Source organism: Sturnira hondurensis, unplaced genomic scaffold (genome assembly GCF_014824575.4).
Source record: "Sturnira hondurensis isolate 20B ecotype Veracruz unplaced genomic scaffold, ASM1482457v3 Scaffold0022215, whole genome shotgun sequence".
NCBI lineage: Eukaryota > Metazoa > Chordata > Mammalia > Chiroptera > Phyllostomidae > Sturnira > Sturnira hondurensis.
This window is the reverse complement of record NW_028094846.1, coordinates 5,730,788-5,752,659: the sequence shown is the minus strand read 5'-3', so window position 1 is coordinate 5,752,659 and position 21,872 is coordinate 5,730,788. Positions and strand designations below refer to the sequence as shown.

Genomic DNA, 21,872 nt, shown 5'->3' with positions numbered 1-21,872 from the left:
GCAGATGGAGAAATCTCCACTCACATCACATATGCAAAGCAAAGAGGATTCTAGAGACCAGACTTTGAAAACGTTTTGCTCACTGAAGCGTCCTTTGCACTTGGAAACTGGATGGATGGCAGCCTCTCCCTCAAGAATTCCTCTGAGGACAAACGGACTACCATTTCCTTACCCAAGCCTTGCCCCCTATAGTCTTTGAGGTTGGAGCCGTGCCTGGGATGCCAATAAAGGTCTCTGATAGGAAAAAGAACCAGACTGAGGGTCTCCTGCCAAAGCCCACTCAGGCTCACCTGGACAGTGATTCTTCATCCTGGCTGCCCATTAGAATCACCCAGGGAGCTTTCGAAGGCCAGGGTACACAGTAGGCCAGTTAAACGTGCATGTCTGGAGGAAGCCCTGGGCATCAGTCATTTCTTAAATGCTCCAAATGAAAATAAATGTACAGACGAGATGGGGACCCACTGGCCAAGGTCAATGGCCCTGGCAGAGAAAGCTTTGAGGCCAAGGTTCAACCAGATGAGAGGGAAGAAACATACCTCAAAGAAGTTACCTAGGCATTTCTCTCACTTTTGTGTTTGCTCTGTGTCTAAATAAATCACTTTAGCCGTGATAAGCCCCGCTGCCTAGAGTAAATTATTGACTTTTAGGTAAGACTGCACCTTGGGTAGGCTGTATGGCCACACAGCTGGAGACAGGTCTCGGACAAGACTCTGGGCACAAACCAAATATAAGCCAGAGGGAAGAATTTCCGCAAGCAGGAGTTAAGTCCTGAATCTAGGATATTAGCATGGCTTACAGGCTGACCATTATTGTACAGTCAGCCAGGAAGTAGCCGTGGTGAGCAGATTCGCACTGATTCTCCTGCCTCGTCTCCCCACAGGGTTCCAGGTGTCCTCGGGCAGAGGTGCCGTCTGTGTCAGTTGCCGCCCACGGGTAAGGCCTGTCTCATTACCTGGCATTTCACACTGCTGGTATTGTCACCAGCCCTGCCCAGTCACTGGGCAAGTAAATACCTAGCAGCTGGTACCTAAAAACAGAAGCAGCCTCTAGAATCTGAAAGCAGACCGCTCTCTCTCGTTTTCACTCCTACCCAGAGAGCCCCCACTTGGACATCCCAGCCAGGGCGTTGCAGAGAAGGGTGGGGCTACAGAAGGGCCAGTGGTTCCCATGCCCCCCACCACCACCCCCCGCCCCCGCCCCCCGGCCCCAAGAGCTGTAACAGATGCTCACAGGGAAGGGGACTGGACCTGGCTCAGTGCACCGGTGCCCCCAGCGGCCAGTCTGCCGAGTGCTACACCTGGATTCAGAGATGAGGAGGCCTGCCTAGTGGCACTTACTGCTGGAGCTACACTTCCCGATGCCTGTTACCTTCCAGCAAGGCCACCTTGACCGTGATAACAGCATTGACATTAAAAACAGGAGTCTCTCTCTTTGGAGTGACGAAAAGCAAAACGATGCACCCAGAAGTCCATGTCATGCACACCTCTGTGTCAAGATGCTGGCAGGAGGCTCACTATCAGGAAAGTATGTTTTTTATTCCACCCTCTACCCCCAAATGGACTGCAAATGGCAACTGATAAAACAACTCAGGATTCAGGCAGATTTTTCACATCACCGAACGGAGTTGGGTGCATCTTTAAACACAACAGGAAGACTGCACGTCCAGACTACTCTCGACAAGTAGAAGCCGGTGGACAGAAGCACTGAAGCCAAGTGTTCTGACCCTTTGGTCTGGGCAACAAAACCAAGCACTAACGTCTGAACTGGACAAGAACGAGGCCCTGCAGCCTCTGTATTCGGGGTCTGGCTTTCCTGTGCCTGTGACGGAAAGCTGCACTCTTTCTTCAGCCAGGTGCTCAGAGGTAGAGGGGCTGAAGTGAGTACAAAGGAGACTGGGGGGCGGGGGGCAGAGGCCGAGGGGTCCAGGCTCCTGCCGACAGAGCTACAGGGCAACCTTGGAATGTGCTCCGTCTCCAACGGGAGGTAGAGTGTTCGGCTCTGACTTATCTGCCTGCATCAGACGCGGTGTGCTCACACCCATACATGCAATCATACACACGTAGCTGGCAACGCACAATACTGCAGCCTGCAGCAGCAGCACGCCTACCCCAACGCTGCTTTCAGTCCGCCATTCACACAGCACCCCGGCTCTTCTCGGGCGGGTGCAGGCCAGGGGGTCATTCTGAGGTTCCTCCTTTCATCAGGCTTCTAGACACACATTGCACGCTGACACCTACGCCCCCGTCTCTGGAGGAGAGCTGTGCTAAGTGGGTGCAGTGTGTTATAACATCTTTATAAATAGAAAGTGCATGAGAGAATCTCCTTGGCCAAAATACAAAGTAAGCAACAAAAGCTCTCATAGCCTACTGTGCCAAGAATCAGATTTTTAGAATCAATGCTACAACTAACCAAATGCGTCTAACACTACTACCAAGGTCATAGTGGATGAGTAAATACATTTATAAATGTACATTTGTGAAAAAGATATTAAGAAAATAGCCAAACTTCCCCCAAGTAATTTGCACGAGCTCTCTTTAGCATACTACTCTGCATTCAATGCACATGCATATACAATTGAATTATATTAGTGTTATTTCTATCGGGCCATTTTTCCAAAAAGAAAACCGGCTCATATCTAAAAAACTTCAAGTTACATGATTTAAAATCATTTTTGTAAAAATAATACAAATGCCATATGAATCCTAAATCTCTGCTCTCTGAGTAGAGAGCTCTCAGCCATTCTAGAGGTGGGTTTCGTCACCCCTGATTTTCGGGGGAAACACACCGCAAGCTCTGTCCCATGCTGGAATTCTGTTTGTGCAGTGGTTGGGGTTCAGTGACCTTCTAGACAGCTCAGTAGGTCATCCTCTCCCGACGCGAACGTCTGCTCTGACACGTAGCTGCGGGCAGAAAGCTAACCCTTAAGAATTTCTACTTGCTCACGTTGCTGTGATTTGGCTTGAAATGGTTTAGACTTGTGACCGGGAAAGAAAGAACAAACGTTTTCGTCTACAAGTTCCCTTTCTTCTGACTTTGTTCCCTTTTATAATTTGAGCCCACAGTCCTGAATTTTTGTGTGACCACCAGATGATTTCAAACTTTAGAGTCATGGAGCATCTAGGGGAGGGCCAAAGAGCTTCGGAACCCAGAGCGAGGGAGCACGGAACCCCGAATGAGAGACTACGGAACCCAGAACGAGAGACTACGGAACCCAGAACGGGCGACAGCTCTGTAGATTACCATAAGATTCTTCACCACCTGGGAATATTTTCAAAGGCTTCCTCTGTCACAAAGAGCAGACTCTGAGGTTCACCAGATGGGAAAGGTGGATCAGAAAGAATATATTAAGGCTCTGTTATTTTTATTCATTAAAAATTTCCCAAATCTTTATAGGATCAACATCCCTGATTATCCAACCACAAAGCCAAAGTCTTCTCTTCCCTCTCCCAGCATTTTGTGGAGTCCTAAATGAAGTCCTCGGCCCTGGGCACCTCTTTTGTTCCTGTATTTGCCTGCCCTATGGACAGAGGTCTTACTGTATAATTGGGTGACCAGCAAGAAGCCCTCACAGCTAACTCGCCAGGAATCTGCTGCCCAAGGAACGGATGGATTGTCCTTAACCTTTCCTCTCTTAGAAAGCATACTGATTTGAGAATGACCATTTATAGGGCAGAATTTACTCTCTTCCCCTATGCCTTGTGATGGCAGTAACAGTCTAATTATTACAGGCCAGCAGGGGCTAAAATAAAGCATCTTAAATCTGACCAATCTAACCACTGGCATAAAACTTCCATGATCTGTTATTTCAGATGAGAGGCTGGTGAACAACTGGTACTTTGAGAGGATTAGCAACACGTCACACTGGGCAATGGACTTCCCTCTGAAAGGTGGTAAAGGCGGGATGGGCCTGCTTGTCTGCCAGCGCAGACTGTGCCAGTGCAGGTGGGTGGCCATGCACACGGGGCTGGGACACGCAGGCGCAGCTTTCAATGATCTCAAGGATATGACCATCTGGCTGCCCAACAAAGAGTCCTGTGGAAAGAGACTCAGTAGCCACGTAAGTTCTCGTCCCCCAGGAGCTCCCTCAATTTGTAAACTCGAAACACAGCTGGCATCAGGTTCTGAACAGTAAGCTTCTCACCCCCTCTGGAGAATTTCTGGCTCAGCAAATACAGTCTCTGTGGCTTCACAGAAACCAGCAAACAGACAAAGAAAACATAGGCAAATACAAGTTGGAACAAAAGAACAAATGGGAAATCTGCTGTGAGATACCTAAAACTTGGGGCAGGCAGCCGATGTAGTCTGCCGTAGGCATCATTCTCCCTCTCGCCCCTGTGCTGACTGAAGCCAGGCCTAACAAATGGCCCCGATGGCACAGACATGAGACCTAATGAATGAACACGAAGAGTCAACACCAACCATAAAGCCCAGTGCCACCCCAGACTAAAGATGGGCCCTGTCCCTCGCACACCTCCTGGCCAGCGGGAAGGTACTGTGTTTGGGCCGACCAGTGACTTCTTAGACCAGTACTGGAGGGCAGTGGCTACGTGCCTGAAAGCCTGACTTTATGACGTCTGGCACTTCCCCCCAGCCTCTTGGACACCTGAGCTGGCATTTTCAGTAGGTCCGACTACCCTGAAGGAGAGACCACACAGAGAGTCGCTGAGACACCAGCAAGGGAGAGGAGGCCGAGTACGGCCGAGTGACCTGACTTGGCCCCACCGGGAGCAAGGGAACTGCCGCGAGGAGTCCCTCTGATTTCTAACCCACAACGTCATCAGAGACATAAGACAGTTGTTTTAAGTCCCTGAGGTTTAGGGTAGTCTGTTGCACACAAGACACAGCTGGGATGCTGCCTTCCGAAGTTCGCCTTGGCAGTAACTCATTCACCACCAGACCTGCTGAACCAGCTATGCCTCTGAGTCAGTGGGCAACGTCCCCGGAAAAGAGCCACCCTCCAACACCTGCTCAGAGGAACTGCATTATCTTTGAAGAACTCTCCCAATCACTTGTTCTTGAATGAACACTTCACCGTAAGCAGCACTGTTAGGGGCTGTTGCCCGCCCCAGTTCACCCCAACTCTGCTGGTAAACAGTCAACATGGCACAGTGGAGGTCGGGGCTTTGGAATCAGGTCGCTGAACACAGCTGTGCCACGTGCCCACTGAGTGGCCTCGGGCCCATCAGTGTCCTCATCTGCACAACGAGGTGTAGTAACACTCCCAAAATTGAGTGTCGGCTCCAGAGTGGGGCTGCGGGGGTCAACCTCTGTGTGTCTCGGTCTCTCCCTCCCTGGAGTGAGGTGAACGACAGTACCTCCCCTACGCGCATGGTCAGGGTCCCGTGAGGTCATCAATGTGAAGCAGAGAACGGAGCCTGGCAGGCAGCAAGCACTCGAAAAAGTCACCTCCTTTTGGCTCCTTCTGTTACTGCCTCACAGGGCTGCTTTCTTAGTGCGGTTGATTCTGTCTCCCTTTTCTTTCCTCCTGTCTTCTTTCTTATCTTCTATGTATGTAGTAGAAAGTGCAGGCTTTTGAAAAGCATACATCCAGACTCCAACCAAGTGGGATGAGGACGCTCAAGTATAGGAAACCACATCTAAACTAGGTCTAAAATAATGTTTGTTATATAAAGTCCAAACACACTGTCTGGTACCATAAAGTACTTAGTATTTACTTAATGGTGCAGACTCTCCTGTGTGCTCCCCTTAGGGTAAGTGATTTCATAGGAGTGCTTTCCTGTGAGACGCTTCCACTTTTGGCAGGATGGATTAATTCAGATTCCAAGATTCACAGTACTTACTAGTTATTAGTCATTCATCTTACACTATGCTGCTGGCCATCGGGAACGCTGTACCTGTATCTCTCTTAACTGGACAATGAATTCTAGCCACTTCAACGGGACTTACTGCATAGACACGAGAGAGACAAGCATTAGAGAAGTGTTTTCTTTTTTTAACAAAGCTACTCTGCCTTTGTAACTTAGCTTTGAGGTTTAAAGCATCTGCTCTTTGAGCTGGTGGGCCATTCTTAACTGTGTTAAGATGGGAGGTATTTGTCATATAAACAATGAGAAAGATGTGTGATAAGGAATTCACTTGTACACGTACCCTCTGTGAAGGTCACGTGTATTTCAAGTAATATGCGCCATCTAAGTCACCGCTGCTCCGCACAGTAGAGGGGAAGATACGTCAGCTACCAAACACAACCGGACAGTCCGCGCAGACATGTCCCAGGTTTTGATGTCACTGCCCCCACCAATAATTACATCCTCTGGAATGTAAGTCAGTCCTGTACTTCAAAGTATTCACGATACCCAGCTTTGGCCTGTCCTGAGCAGGAAAACCTACTTACTGCGAAAGAAAAAGACTGGGCCTGGAGAAAGCACCACTGAAAAATAAGAAGATTGAAAACGGACAAAGAGACTCAAAAACGAGACAAAAGGTAAGTTTGGTAATTATCAGAGAAGCCCTAGTGCAAACTCCACTGTTTCCTATTTAAACAGATTCCTATTTAAATGGCATCTGCTCCCCAGACCTCAGAGACAGATGCAGACGACTCACTGAGCCCAGTACTGAAATCCAACTTCTTTCTCAAGTCCATCACCCCAGATCCATCAGAACCCCAAACTGATCCGACAAGCAACACTCCAAAGTCTCCAGAACCCATTATTACCAGAAGTGATCTAAGACAAAGCGGAGCTAATCTAGGCAAGTAGTCTGGAACCCTACAGATGAAGATCATCCTTTACTAATATCCAATTTAGAAAAAGGCAACTTTAAGAACAAACTGTCTAGCGAAGAAGTGCTCTCTAGGAGGCGAGGTCACTCACCCAAGCTCCGTATGTGCTGCAGAGCTGCCTCTGCAAGGTCAGAAGCAAACTCAGTGTGCTGCGTCGGCACGGCTGGGGCGCTCCGTTCGGGTAAGTGCGTTTAACTTGGACTTCGATGCACTGTTTGCAGATGGAGAACTGTATTTTCCTTTTGCAAGGAAGTCTGTTCATTGTTATCCTGACATTTTCCATGTCTTCCACGTCTAGCATAAATAAGCTGTTTGAACAGTAAGAAGGAACATTCGCAAAGCAAGTATTTAATGGCCCAATATATATTTAGAAGAATGTATTACAGACAGTGAAAGAAATTGGAAGGTAGACCTAACAAGAATTTGAAATCCTCAGATATTTTGTTACGTTTTAAAACATTCATTAAAAAGAGACAAGGAAGATTTGGCTTTTAAGTCCTCCACGTGGAACACAGTGAGTTTACTTGAGGAAATTAAAATGAAGATTTATAGTACAGGGAAGAGTTGGAGGCTTCTAATCTAGAAAAACAGTACTTTGGATAAGAATCAAACCACTTACTCAAAACAGAAATAAAAGTGTAATACTAGTGGGAATAAATCCATCCTTGCCATTATTTTGCAAGCAAGTTCAAGTTAACTCAGAGGAATGGCAAAACTGACTTATAAAAACATTATTTTTTTACAGTATTTTATGTAAACACGGTACTCGTTTAACCTCACATTATTACACATGGGAATTATTTTAAAAATTGTTACATCTGTAAAAAATTGCCCTACACTTTAAGCTACCTGCACCTTTAAGGCAAGGCTGCATGCTAAGGCCTATTCGAAATGCTCTGAAAGCAACAGGAACCCTTATGAAGCACAAAGTGGGGTGTGAGAAGAGGAACTAGAGAAGGATGGCAAACCCTTGAAGAAACATGCACATATGGCAATATGAATTCAAAACCTCTTTAACTTACGAATTACAAAAAGCAATACGGCAGGACTGACAGATTTGGGAGGTAGTCCCCCAATTTAATTCTGGAGTGGTGAACCCTCCTGTCAGGTGGACACTGTGTGATCGGGCTGTGCAGGCCCACACGTGCCAGCTCTGCGGGCACAGCGGAAAGCAGCCATGAACGTCCCCCAAGTGGACAGGGTGGCCCTGCCGCACCGTCGCTCTCTCTACACACACAGGCAGCCTTCTGCATGTAGTCCGGGGCTGTGGTTTGCTGATCCCTGATCTAATTCATAGTCCTAGAGATGCACTTGGCTCAGGAACATCCTCTCAAATGTAGGGATGAACCGGACTTAATTGCTTGTGGTCCCTTTTCTCAATCTCAGGAACCAAAATACTTCAGTATTTTGCACTCTTTCCCACATGGCGTAAGTAAAGAGCCCCGCTTCCAAAGACTGACTTCAGGGAAGACGTGGCTGTTCCTCGAACAAGCAGTTCACAGGCAAGGAGGGCCTTTGCGGAGGAGGGAAGGCCCATCTGCTGTGTCTGAGAGAAGAAACCCTTCCAGGATTCCGCCCCGTTCTCAGGGTTAAATACCTTCCCACTATGACTAGGAATTGTCTTTGTTCAATTTAAATTCCTTTCCATTATCCATCGCTTTCATTTCTTTAAATTACATCTTCTGGTCAAACAAAATGTAATTTTTACTAGTTAAAAGAAACAAAATCAGTGTCCAGTAACAGCTAACACTTTAAAAAAGTTATTTCTTAACCAGAGACTATTCAGCTATGAAGGATGAAGTTTCCTATTTTTCTCTTCAGCCAGACTACTTCCGACCAAGGCCAAATTTCAACTATGAAGTTCAGAGGGAAATCATTTATTTCTACTGTCAAACCATCTTTGGCAAGTCCTGTCACTGATGTAGAGGGAACTGGAAACATTAAAAAAATACTCAAAAACAAAATAGCAAGAAAACTTTCCTTAACTGCCAGCTCCCTTCTTGTCCCATCTTTATCCTTTAGTAATTTATTTTTACATACTCAAAATTAGACTTAACCCTCAGAGTGGTCCAATGAAATGGCCTGGGGGGGGGGTCTGTAACTTACATGAAACAAAACTCAACTTAGTTCAGAGGTAAATATGGTTCTGAGTCGAGAGAAGAGGTCATTAGAAAGAGCCTTTCCGCCTAAGTACATACGGTGCCAATGCTCATGTCAACGCGGTATTTCAGCTGGTATCAGAGTTCCCAGAAGAAAAAGTACCTCTCAGAAGGCAAGGAGATTGGTATATCACCATCTCTCTTCTTTTGCTGAGAATGTTGGGTAGCTCCTTTGCTATGAAGTGCCACTCAATGAACGAACAGTCCCAGTGTTTGCTATTTCTTGGCATTAAAGTACTTAGCCATGATTTAGCTCTCATTGCTAATGCAGTTCCCTTCCCAAGGTGACATGTGCAAGTTAAGATTTGGTAATGAGTTTTCAGCATTAATTAGCTAAAGTCCATTTAGCATACCCTTGAGAGAGGTATCCTCTGTGCACATAACAATATAGCTATTCATTAATGTAGATAGAACACTACTAACTCCTATGGTCCTACAGGGATGTCAGCTAGAAGCCAGGACGACGTCACGGTGAACCTCCAGAAGCGTCCTGGGTAGTCGTTCAGAGCAGCAGTGGCTCTTCTAGCTACAACGGGAGAATTGCTTTCGGGAACTTGAGTCTGTTCAACAGCTAGCCTGCTAGAATCTTCACGAACATCACAGCCCTGGGCTGGATCAACGAGGAGAGAACCAGCAAACATGGTGGTGCGGAAGGGTCCCACACGACCTGGAAGCACTCTGTTCACAGTACCGACACAGCAAAGGCTACTGGACGTGAACGAGAAGGGCGGGGCCCTCCAAACACCACGGCATTTCCACATCCCTCAGGCAGCCCCAGCTCCCTCTAAAGCGTTTGCTGCCAACCTCGGACGGAGTGCTGACCAATGCGGCAAAGCTTCTCTTGACAGAAGTTACTGCACTTCACTGTTACAATTTGATAAGAGTTTTAAAAGCTCCACTTTCTCATACAAAAGCTAAGAAACTGACAAAAGCATTAAGGAACTTTCCAGCATACTACTTCTCAGAAGTAGGATGGATGGACTTAATATTTTTTTTGGCAGGCTTAAAAACCCCATCTAAAGCAGGACATTCCGTCCTCCTCACCTATTTAGTAATGGCAAGATCTGTCTACTGGAAGCCTTGATGACCAGCTGAAACATTTCCCTAAAGATCTGCATCTAATTTCATCCACATTTCCCAGGCCACCCAGCCCAGCTGGTCCCTAAGATGGTCCTAGGCAAGAGCTTCTCCCTATCACGCTGATGCCCAGCTACAGAGGACAATGTCCCAGCCTGTCTTCTGGAGAAAAGTTCAGCTTCAACACTACGTTTAAGGGTAGGCTCTTAACAAATGGTAGCATTATTACATTTCTATTAAAAGACACATCTCTGCTTTTCCAGAAAAGACAAAATCACCATTCTCCAGCGATACAGCGCAGCTGAATGTGTACGTACAGTTCTCGGAGTGCTCAAGTTACCCTTTGCATTCTAACATCCCGGCTTCAAAGAGGTGGCATCATTACCACCTTCCTCTCCCTGTACCCAAAGCGTTCTCAGGAGGGGACGCACCACTACAGCTGGCTCACGGATGGCTCCCCAGTGCAGGCAGGACCAGCCTTCTCTCAAATCTCTCTTACAATTGCCCATGTCTCTGCACTCAAACAACTGCTTAAACTGCTACACATTTCAATACTCTTGGCAACGTAAGGATGATTAAGAGAAGCTTGAGGATTTTCTTTCTCACCCGCACTGTGAGCATCTACTTGCCTGCACTCCTTACCAATCTCCCCTCACCCTCTGCATGCCCTGCAGGGCGTCTGAAGCTCTACACGTTTGGTAAATTCTTTCCAACTCAGTGCTGGATTAAGAATCTCAGAATTACCAAAAAGGTCTCTTGAAGTTTTAAAAATCTCAGGAATGATTAAGGAACCAAACCTGATCAAAAGTGATGCCTTGATCAGTTTATTGCAACAGGACTGTGGCCGACGTTGCCTGATAAACGCCCTGGACTGTATTATTACAAAGCAGAGCTCTTGGAGTCACCAGCACCTTGCTGATGGTCGGCTTTTTATGAGTTACTAGGATTGTGAGACACGGTTTCGTGAGGTTCTTCTGTGCACTGAGAATATAAACTATCACTTACGAAGAAGGAAATGGAACGACGGTCGCAGTGAGAACCATAGTGTTGAATTTCTTCAATCACAATACTGCAGGAAAAAAATGTGTTTAAAACTTCATATAAAAGTTATCAAATAGGGAGACATGTGGATTTAAAAACACAATCCTGGCTCATTTCACCGGAAAGTGACGTTTCTGATGCGTACTATTGCTGTTGGGTGCAACTGGGAGCCGAGGAGACTGGGTGAAACTTTGGTAGTCAGAATTCACCTAACGCGTGAATTCATCTGGACTGAGAGCCACTTCCTAATCCCCAAAGATATGCAAGAGCTGTGGTTGCAGCAGGCTCTCTACTGGTCCACATCTGCAAACCCCAAACCTCCCTCCCTGCTCCCCTCACCGCCACTCGGCCCCCAGGCCCCCGAGCTCAGTGGTACCTATTGCCATTACTTGCTGTCACTTCCCTTCCAGCTGGCTAAAGTGCTTCAGGGGACGCCGCCCCAGAACGCTGCCCCCGGATGGCTGTTTCAGGCCACAAGCCAGCACCTCCTGGGTGCCGGCTCAGGGCGAAGAGAAGGTCTAACCTTGCAAAACAGTAAGAAGCACCAGGATACTTTTTTCCCCCCCGTGACACGTGAAACTGCACATTCCGGCAGGAAGGGAGAAAAGTCCCTCATCATCACCATTGTGGTAACTTCCTTCTTTTCTGTGGTTGGCTGGTTCCGATGACCAAGGCTCCGGCTGTGTTTTTTAGATCTGGGCAAGTGACAGCCAGGATGACATGGACCAAAAGTACGGTGTTCAAATGTGACTGGTAGATAAATGACCATTTATCATTGTTAAAACTTTTTTTTATAAAGTTAACAAACCAAGGCTGTTGATCCCTGAATTAGAAAGTTGATTTGCTTGATTATTTTCCAAAGTGTGAGGCGGGAAGGAGGAGGGGAAAGCCTCTAGTACTTGTGTGTATGTTGCTGATCCTCTAGTTTGGCAACATCTTGGGAGCATCTTCCGATCTGGTGATGTGGCATTTTGTGAATCGAAGTACCAGCCCATGGCTCTGACGCTGGCTGCTTACGGCCCAAAGGGGAAGAGGGTCTGCCCCCTCCCCCTGGATGTTTCAATCCGGCCCAGTGGTGGACACGGAGCCCTGGGCCGTTTCCCCAGGGGCAACTGTCTCTTCTTGGGAAGGTGACTCTTCCTCAGCTTGTCCTCGAGATGTGACAGTTGTTTCAGGGGAGATGCTGTGGGGCCCCTCCAGCGGTATGCAGCCGGGGTGGTTTTTGCGAAAGTGCTGATTCAAGATGGCCTGGAAGGGGAAGCTTTTGCCACAAACGTGGCAGTGAAAGGGCTTGTTGCCCGTGTGCTTGCGGATGTGGTACTCCAGCTGGTCTTTGCGGGTGTACTTCTTGCCACACATGCGACAGACGAATGGCGTGATCCCCATGTGCAGGCGCATGTGCCGGTCCAGGCTCCCCTTCTGGTTGAAGGATTTGGCGCAATAGATGCAGGTGAGGCGGGGGTTGTACCGGAACCACCGCTCAGACACTTCCTGCTCTCGGAGATACTCCACATAGCCGCTTACTCCCATCATTGCTGACTCGTCCACCTGTGCCAGGTGAGGAAAGCAAGCACCGAAAATAAGCATGTATTTTTAAATATGTACTAGGAGAGACATAGTAAAAGAAATCAAACCAACTTTTACCTCTGTTAGTAAGCTTGATGCTTATTTTTAGTAGAGATCCAAACAGAGTATTATTACCCAAAGGTAGAGATGTTAACATAACCACCACAAAAGAATCTGAGCACACAGCATTTCATTGCCACAACAGAACAAGACAGTCAAGTCACTTTCTGGCCGCATGCTCACAGCAGCATGCTTCTCATGCACCCCGCACTGGACGTTCTCTTTCGCAGCAAAGGGTGAGCCAGAGCCCGCTCGCCCCATCCTCCTGGACTCTCATCTAGTGCTACCCGGACAGTCCGGCAGGTGCCTGGATGGTGCTGGTCCAACTGAACTTCCTGTGGGGACGGAACTGTCCCTTTATCCGCACCATCTACGAGTGGGGCCGCTAGCCACGTGTGGCTGTTAGGCATTTGGAGTGTGCTAATGCGATTGAGAAACGGGATTTTTTTATTTAAATCTCTTTCAATTCATTAACATTTAAGTGGCCACATGGGACCTGGCTAATGGCTACGATATCTGACAGTACAGAGCACATTGTGGCAAGCTCATTGTAAGTTACACTTACAGCAAACTTACTCTTATCCCAGAAATAAATTACACTCACACCAAAATTTAGTCCACCAGTACCTAGCTTTATAAAAATGTAAGTGCTTTGTAGGTGACAGTATTCCTTTTTATCCCAAAGTATTTTACCACTAAAACTATTGGCACTCAAAGTTCTCAGCAGGCTTGGGAGGCAGCCGGCGAAGCCCAGCGTTAAGCAGTGAGACCAAGGTTTTACATGATTTTCAGTGTTTTAGACAACAATTCTTTCTGCTTCGATTCCCTGGATAATAGAAAGGGAACTCCCATGAAGAGGGAGGGATGATCCCACAAAAGGCCCTGGGTGACCATGGACAAGGGGCATAACCACTTGTCTGAGGCTTAGTTTTCCATCCATGAAATGAAAGGGTTAGCAAATGCTTTGCTGGACCCTGGTCAAATCTGTCCTACTGACTGTGTGGCCTGAGCAAGTGACTGAACTACTCTATGGGACAGTTCTTTATCTTTAAAATGCATATAATAGCATGTACCTCACAAGCTGCTATGAGCACTGAATGAGCTGAAGGGCTTAATGAGGCCCAACAAATGTTCACTATTATTATACATTACAAAGAATATTATTCATAATCTGGAGAGTATCAACTCCCTAAAACAAACAAAACAAACAAAATCATCCCTAATTTTAAGGAAAATAAGGTCATAATGTAATGCCAGTATGGTCCACAAGCAGAAAATAAATACAAGGTTCAGCACAAATAATGCCCTTCTTTTTATTACAAAGTCACAAGCATGTAATTCTGTAACATAACAATATCACACTCAAGCACACCACAAGACATTTCAGGTGAAATGGTCAAATCGCTGTCCATCTGGTGCGAGATATTCACGTACCCTACCAACCATCTCGAGAGGCCTTACTTCTGCCGGGCCCTGTATGTTTTAGTTATCTGTGATGAACTATAATCACAGAACTGGAACGTTATGATCAATCCCAGCTAAAAAATTACAATCAAGTTGCAATAAAATAGCAAATGAATGAGCATAAAATGTGGATTAGGCCCTTGTCGATGGCAGTGATATCTCCAATAGTTTCATTGCAATAGGAAGCAAGCACAACAGTGGCGGGTCCCTGGCTCTCTGACACTGGGGTGGGGGTGGGGTCCTGTCATTGCTCCCACTTGGCAATTCCCCCCTAGACTGTAAGCTGTGAGCAAGGGGACAGCTGCAGAATGTCCCAGACTCGAGCAGTGCTTGGTGTGTCATATGTTCAAGAACTATTTTTTAAATGAATTATTCTATAATTAATAAATTCCATGTAAACAAATGACTGCTTATATGTTCCAAAACAAATAGCAGTCTGGATTCTTGACATGGTCTCCAACGCTGTTCACTCTGCTAATCTTCAAATACTAACCAGAGACTCAATGACTTGAAAGGACTTCAAAAATCATCTGATTTAGTTCACTAATTTTATTTAAAGATCTCCAAAACTGGGGATTTCACAAGCAATTAAGTAATCCCCTACTTACTGGGCACCAACTTAGGAACCTTAGTGACTCAGGTTACTTAGTGGTTAAACAACTCCTTTTGCGGGATGCACGGGAGAAGACAAGGTCAGATACAAAAATTAAAAAAGGGGACTCTGCTCTCAAGGTGATTTCAGTCTAGATGGAGACACAAAACTAATGCAAATAAAAAAGAAAGACTGCATCATACCACCTGTAAACCACTGTAAACATACCATCTGTAAATGCTACAATGGTTTGGGGAGAGACAAAGAGGACTAGGTAGTTAGGGCAGACGGCTCCAGCAGTCAGGACTGGGGTGGACGCGGACACCCAGAAAAACAGGGCGTCCCCGATGGAAGGAGCAGAGAAGGAGTCAGTCTGATGAGGTCCTGGCAGAGAAAGTCTGCCTGTCAGGGCGGGCAGTGCGTGCTGATGAGTGGTGAGAAAAGCCATGTTAGAAAGATCATGAATTTCTTGGAACCTCAGGCCCCGTATTTTACCCTTCACGTGGTAGAAAGAAGGAAAGAGCTACAGAATGTTTTGAGCAAAGAGGGGACCTTGGTCGTCGGTTCCACTATCATCAGCCTTAAGCAGGAAGCCCTCCAAGTCTACAGAAATTTGTTCTCGCTGTAACGCAAGTCCGTGTCCTGTTTGGGTTCTGTGATGGGGGAAAATAACGGTCTACTCACCTCCAAAACCAATTCCCATCCATGCCAGGGCATGCATGAACTCTTAGGACCATCTCCAGGCCATCACTTCTTTTCTATTCCTTTATAGCTGCACCGTCCGCTACAGCCAGGCAAACAGCCTGGCAGAATTCCAGCTGTTACCCCGAGCACATCTACACGGGGAGTAAGTTAGCCCTTTCTACTAACTACCTCATTAAATACTGCATTTAAACTCTCCCGAATAACGGCTTGCTTTAAGTGGTTACTGATCGCAGTTAACTGCCTTTTAAGCACTTCCTATTCCCTCCACACTTACCGAAGCCTATACAGTCTCCCCTATACCTGCTTTGTGTGTCTGTGAGTCTGCCTCATGCCCCCACTAAGTTGGACGGTCTGTCTCCTTGTTGTATTTATCTTCGTAATAGTCACTGTCACGTAGTCATCAATTCCTATTTGAAAGATGAGGAGAAAAAGGGCCCTAATTATATCATTAAGCTTACTTTTCCTCCAAGCTCCTAACATTTTCTCTAACACCTTATTAAAATTATAAAAATTCTTATAATTACAATTCCTTTTCTGGTACCAAAAAACCCTGTTGTGATTAATATGCAAGTAAAAATAGTTTTGTAACAATGTCTTGCTGGTGTTACTATGCTACGTACAAAACAAACATCCGATGTTTAGGTAAAAACTAAACAAGAAATCAGCATAATGCAGAAGCTATGAAGATTAACTGTGCAATGCAACCTTATCAACCAGTGGTTCCTTTTAAAGGACCAAAGTATTTGCAATGTATTATGTTCTACTTGGTGAGTTCACTGTCCTTCTAAAAACCAGTCTTCAGTGATAGAGACCTGTGAGGAAGAGCAAACAGAACTATCAACCAACTACTTATGCTACTTGTTAAGGAGAGTTGCAAAGAAAATAGAAGGCATCGTTCCTGTCCTTTCTAGAGCATTTTAGTTGAATAAAATATTCAGGAAGAAAAATAAATGAAAAGATACAAGCACACAAAAATGCAGAAGCAATTGTTCACAATATACAATAGCCTATAAAGTAGTGATTATGTAGCGACAGCCCCACCCACACACGGAATCGGACTCTCCAGCCCAGGCCCTACATCACCTGCACACAGGTGTCAGGGGTTGCTTTTTCATTTCTACTACAAGGGCTACGGACTGGTTCAGAAAGACTTCCACAGTCTCACCTTTTCTACTTCCCAAACTCTGCTGACACCACAAGTGCGTTTCTTGCACACTTATAAATAAGAATTTTTTTTTAAAGCGATCCAATAGAGTATTTATTTACCAGGCCGCTGCCCCTCTCCTACATCTTTCCCTTTGGATGCCCGCACAGGAGCGGTTTCTGCGGCAGCCGCAGTGACGTACCTGGGAGCTGGGCTGCTTGGGCTCATCCGTCCTCCCGGGAGACTCACTTCGGGCTCTGTGTCTCTCCGTCAAGGGGACAACACTGCCAGAGGGGCTAAATCTGTCGGAAGAGGAGCAAAAAGGGGGCTAATAGAGTGTCAAGGTGCTTAAGTCACGGTGATGCCTATCCTCTTTGGCCAGTGGCTGAGGAAGAGGGAGCTAACTGAACAGATGACTAAGACATGCTCTGAGGAAGTCAACATACAGGAGTCTGGGCTGAAATAAGACAAGAAAGGTTTGCCACAGTAAATTTAAGAAATACAAAATGATCCCTGGCTGGTGTAGCTCAGTGGACTGAGTGCTGGCCTGCGAACCAAAGGGTCACTGGTTCAATCCCCAGTCAGGGCACAGGCCTGGGATGCAGGCCAGGTGCTTACTGGGGGACACCTGAGAGGCAACCACATATTGATGTTTCTCTTTCTCCCTCCCTTCCCCTCCCTCTAAAAACGAATAAATAAATCTTAAAAAAAATACAAAATGACATAGCAGATACACCATGTGACCTGGTGAAGCCAAGGCTAAACATAAGTTCTATCCATGAGTTCTATTCTTATGTAAGTATTGGGGAGTCCATAAAAAAATAAAACTGGGTCTGTAATTTTGTTTCTTCTATGTAACTATTAGGTTTTTGGTTTTTCTTTCCCATGGGCCCTGGGAAAACTTGTTATATACCAGTACTTCAGACTGTTAATAATAGACAAGGAGATTCAAAGGCTTTGCATTCAAGTTATTACTTCTCTTTCTAAAAATAATTAACTACCTGACTGATGTGGCTCAGTGGATTGAGTGCGGGCCTGCGAACCAAAGGATCGCAGTTCGATTCCCAGTCAGGGCACATGCTTGGGTTGCAGGCCAGTTCCCGGCAGGGGACCCACGATACATTGTGTGCCCTTGGCAGAGGCAACCATACATTGATATTTCTCTCCCTCTCTCCTTCCCTTCCCATCTAAAGATAAATAAATAAAATATTTTAAAAAATTTAATTAACTAATTAACTAATTAATTTTCAGAGAGAGGGGAAGGGAGGGAAAAAGAGCAGAAGAGAAACACTGATCAGTTGCTTCTCCTAAGCGCCCAACCAGGACTGAACCTGCAACCCAAGCACGTGCCCTGACGGGGGATGGAACTGGCAGCCTTTCGCTTTGCTGGAAGATGCTCAACCAACTGAGCCACACGGTCAGGGCGGCTATAATTTCCGACACAGCGCTAACACCATGGGGCAGTAAGTACTGGGCCTGCGAGTGCGTTGGCTGTCACTCTGACTGGTTTCCCACACACGTCGATGTTTTTCTTCTTCTTTCTCCCTCCCTTCCCCTCTTTCGAAAAATAAATAAATAAAGTCTTAAAAAAAAGAGCATGTTAACTGTTAAGAACACAAGAAGGAAAACATGGAAACCAAGTCGGCCCGAGGTGGACACAGTACGGACTTTCTGAGTCTGCCGCACCTGTCTCTCAAGACTAAGCGCTGACCAAAGAAAGAGCTGCTTTAGTATTCACAGTCTGTGCAGTCAATTTTAACTGACATTTAGGAAAAAACGAATATTATCACTCTAAGTTGACAATATTTCTTTCTTTCAATTGAGACTTTCACTGTCCTTGGATTCAAACTATTGCTATTTCCACCAAAGAAGAAACGCTCTCACTGCGAACAGAAAGAGGAAAGGCAGGGGTGAGAAAACTAGGCCCGTGGCAGCAGCTGTCGCCAATGAAAGTCAAAGGGAAGACGTCACGGGAGAAGTGAAAAAAGGAAAGAAAACCGTCCCAAAGCTTTTCCTTGGAATACCTACCGTGATCACACTGACTGAAGAAGAACGATCCCCCGCTGGAGCCTCCTCTGCTTTGGCAGGTAGGGGCAAAGGGAAGTCAAGTAAACAGCTCCGAGACCAAGACCTGGTCCTAACACACCCAGGAACGAGGAAGAAGGGCAAAGCCACCGGGCTCCAGCTGACGACCGGCCGCCTGCCCCGAGTTCCCAGGAAGCCCTGCCAATTGCTGCCCCTAGTGTGGCTGTAGATGCTACTCTGTTTCATGGACACGTCTCCCCTCACCGTAGTTCCCACAGCACTGAATTCTCTAAGACCAGGAACTTCCTGCTTTAAAGAATCAAGAATGCAGTCTTCTGGCACGCCTCCAGTTTCCCCAACATCACTTCTCCTGGCTAAGAGCATCGAGAAGGGACACACGGGAAGGGGGGGGTGTCAGGTGGGCCAGATGGACGAAGAATGAAAAACTTACCTGTCAATCTCACTGCTGGTTGGCCGAGCCACCTTGGCTCCTGACGATCCCAAAGGGTAGCTGTCCTGTGTCATGGAGCCATGGCCCGTGGTGTCAATCACCATGGCTGTGACCTCCTCCGCACTGCTCCCGTCTTCTCCGGAAGGCTGGTTCTCGGGCCCCAGCCACTCCTCCAGATTTTCGGTTTTGATGTGGACTGCTCCGAGCACCCTCACTTCATCGTCACTCCGTGCCCCTCGGTCGGCCACTCCTGTCTCCACGTACCACTGTCCCGCTCGGTTGATCCGGAGGATGGGCTCGCGGCTCTCTACATCGGAACTCGGCTCAATTATCTGCGGGCTGGTGGACTCCTCCGGAGGGCTGAGCTCCCTGAGGTCCAGCACAGCACTCACCTGACCTCGCCGGCTCCCCTTTGGGGGATTATGTCGAGGGCTGAGGGAGCGGTTTAGAGTTGGTGTAACCCTGTGAGACTCCGGGGGTCTCTCCGGATGCTTGGTCCTCGTTTGACTTAATTCCGCTTCGACCTCGGCCACGTTAATTTTGAAGTGGATGCCCTCCAGGATCTGGGTACACTTGTCTATGATGTGCTGCATTTGCAGAAAGCTGGCGGCTGTCAGGTAGCTGATGATATCTGCCAGCTGCAGGCATATCCGCCCTGTGTAGCAGAACGAAAGGAGCTGTTCGAAGACCGTGGGGTTCTTGATGACCGAAATGGAGACGGTACTCATCTCGTTCAAGGACATGTGATCCCGGAAATAGGGGGAGCTGGCGGCCAGTACCACTTTGTGAGCCCGAAAAGCTTGTCCTTGCACATTGACCACGATGTCACAGAGCCGGCCCTGCATGCGCAGCTGGTTGAGGTGACTCAGGACAGAGTTGCTGAAGTCAGGGATCTCCAGTTGTATGTTACCACCCTTCTCCATGGTGGGGCCTGAGGGTGTTGGCAGGCATTCAACCCTGCTGAGAGAAGAAACCATATTCTCATTAACGACTGGAACTGCACTCCCCTAGTGCTTCTATGCTCAAACCTATCTGAAAACATCATTTGGCAAAATTTCAAAATCTCCCAGTAAAAAGATACCCACTCCATGTTTAGATATGGACCAGAAGTACCCACAGGTCTTTCAGTTTAAAACCAAAAAGTGATTGTCAGACTGCCCAAAATTCAAGCTATCCCCATGCTTTCCTTACTAAAAAAGGATGCAGCATCAGGACACAGTGCCGAAAAGGTCAACAGAAGAGAGGAGAAACGCAGTTATGAGTTTCTTAAAGTGTTAATCATAAGGTGTTTGCACTGAATATAAAATGCTGTGACAACTTTTCCTTGGAGGAAATAAGTTTTTTAAGTATGAAATTACCTATGAATAGGTAGATTAGATATGCCTCTTAATGTTTTTCTACATGTTGTGTCAGCTTATTATTTTGTAAAGTCACTAATAAGCCCACAAGAATGTAAGTCATTATTGATAAGTATGAGTCAGAGCCCCCACAAAAAGGCTTACGTTCAGGACTCTTGAGCACAGGACTCAACTGCAATGCAGAGAGCTTGAAGTTCACTCTCAGAGTTAGGAAAGGGTAGGTATACCCAATCCTATCTAAATCCACACTTGGAAATTTCAGGGTGGTGATGATACTTTGAAAACCTAGTTCCCCAAAGCTGGTAAAGAACAGGGCACTTACCAAGTATGGCTAATACTTTTAAATTAGAATCTTTTCTAAAAAACGGTGAAAACACTAAGCCTATAAGTGCATCCAAGAGTCTTCAGTGGTTGAGAGTACTCTGCGTGAACCCCAGTAAGACACTGACTTGAGCCCCATGTGTTTCCATTTATCTGTAAAGTTATGACATTGCATAGTTAGTTACCTAAGAAACTGCAGGAACTTCTGACAAGCTCCCAGGATCGCCCGGCATTCACAACACACTTATCAGTAAACAGGGAAGTGGACACTGCTTTCAAGAACCAACTTGAGCCAATCTGACCTTTTTCCAAAGTGTTATTGTTTGTTTGAAAACTTTTAATCCAATAAGAGCCTCTGTCGATGCCATCCTGAATTCAGATGTGTTTATTTTGGCGCCTACACGAGCGCCTTTTTTGTGTGCTCTCTCCGGCAATGCCCTAGCGAGGAGGAGGCCCCTGGAGGAAGGTCCTCTCCCGTCCGCACTGGAGGGTGAGCGCTGTAAGAGGGAGAATCGGGAACGCGTGGGGTCGACCACTCCCGTACCTGAGTGGCTTCCGTCTGCGTTAGGAAGCGTGGGGACCGGGGTGCTGGCTGAGCCACCAAATGTCACCGAGGAGCAGGGGGACAGAGAATGAGGGCAGCAGCGCGTGCGGCCGGGAGTGGGCCTTCAGGTGTGGGGATGGAACCGGGAAGGGGGCGGCGCCCCGGGACCAGGGCCAGGCAGGAGGTGTAGGCGGGCGGGGAGGTGCCATGGGTGGGTGTGTGTGCCTGGGTGTGGCCGGCTGCGGTGGGGGTGGGGGTGGGGGAGGGGGCCGCCCATCCCGGGGTCTTGGGGGAGGGGCCAGGCAAGGGGGCGGGCCAGGCAGCTCACCCCGGCCGGGGGGCTAGAAGGGTGGAAGGTCTCCGGGTGCCTTGAGGTGGGAGTGAAGGGAAGAGGCTGAGCACTCCAGGAGCAACTGCGGCGGAGACCTGGCTGGGCAGCCTCGGGCAGGGCAGCGGGACGGTCGTGCGGGGCCCCAGCCCAGTGAAGGAGCAGCACCTACCTCCGGGGGTGGAAATGGGCCGGAATGGGCCGGAACACCGTCCCGGAAGTGAAACCCCCCGCCCCCTCCCCCAGAGCGGGCGACGTGCCGGAAGGAAATCACTCACCCTTACACCATCCCCCCCAC

General features: G+C 47.4%; 1 protein-coding gene and 1 long non-coding RNA gene across 4 annotated transcripts; one reads left to right on the top strand and one right to left on the bottom strand.

Annotated features, from left to right (window-relative positions):
- Positions 1 to 2,886: 2,886 nt before the first annotated feature.
- On the top strand, positions 2,887 to 11,606 carry LOC118979219 (uncharacterized). Its single transcript, XR_005064869.1, has 2 exons — positions 2,887 to 4,057; positions 8,126 to 11,606. It is a non-coding gene; the product is annotated as an uncharacterized LOC118979219 (long non-coding RNA).
- A 209-nt stretch (positions 11,607 to 11,815) lies between these two features.
- On the bottom strand, positions 11,816 to 21,421 carry ZBTB37 (zinc finger and BTB domain containing 37). 3 transcript variants are annotated; one of them, XM_037035238.1, is made up of 4 exons: positions 21,247 to 21,421; positions 19,024 to 19,980; positions 16,750 to 16,849; positions 11,816 to 12,564 (listed from the first exon to the last, which is right to left on the bottom strand). In XM_037035238.1, the coding sequence occupies exons 2-4, from the start codon at positions 19,944 to 19,946 to the stop codon at positions 12,076 to 12,078; spliced, it is 1,512 nt and encodes a 503-aa protein (XP_036891133.1). In that variant the 5' UTR covers positions 19,947 to 19,980; positions 21,247 to 21,421; the 3' UTR covers positions 11,816 to 12,075. The 3 variants fall into 3 exon arrangements, with proteins under 3 accessions (XP_036891133.1, XP_036891131.1, XP_036891132.1); XM_037035236.1 differs by lacking the exon at positions 21,247 to 21,421 and adding an exon at positions 20,888 to 21,239 and having other exon boundaries at positions 19,024 to 19,983; XM_037035237.1 differs by lacking the exon at positions 21,247 to 21,421 and adding an exon at positions 20,888 to 21,239.
- Positions 21,422 to 21,872: the final 451 nt, after the last annotated feature.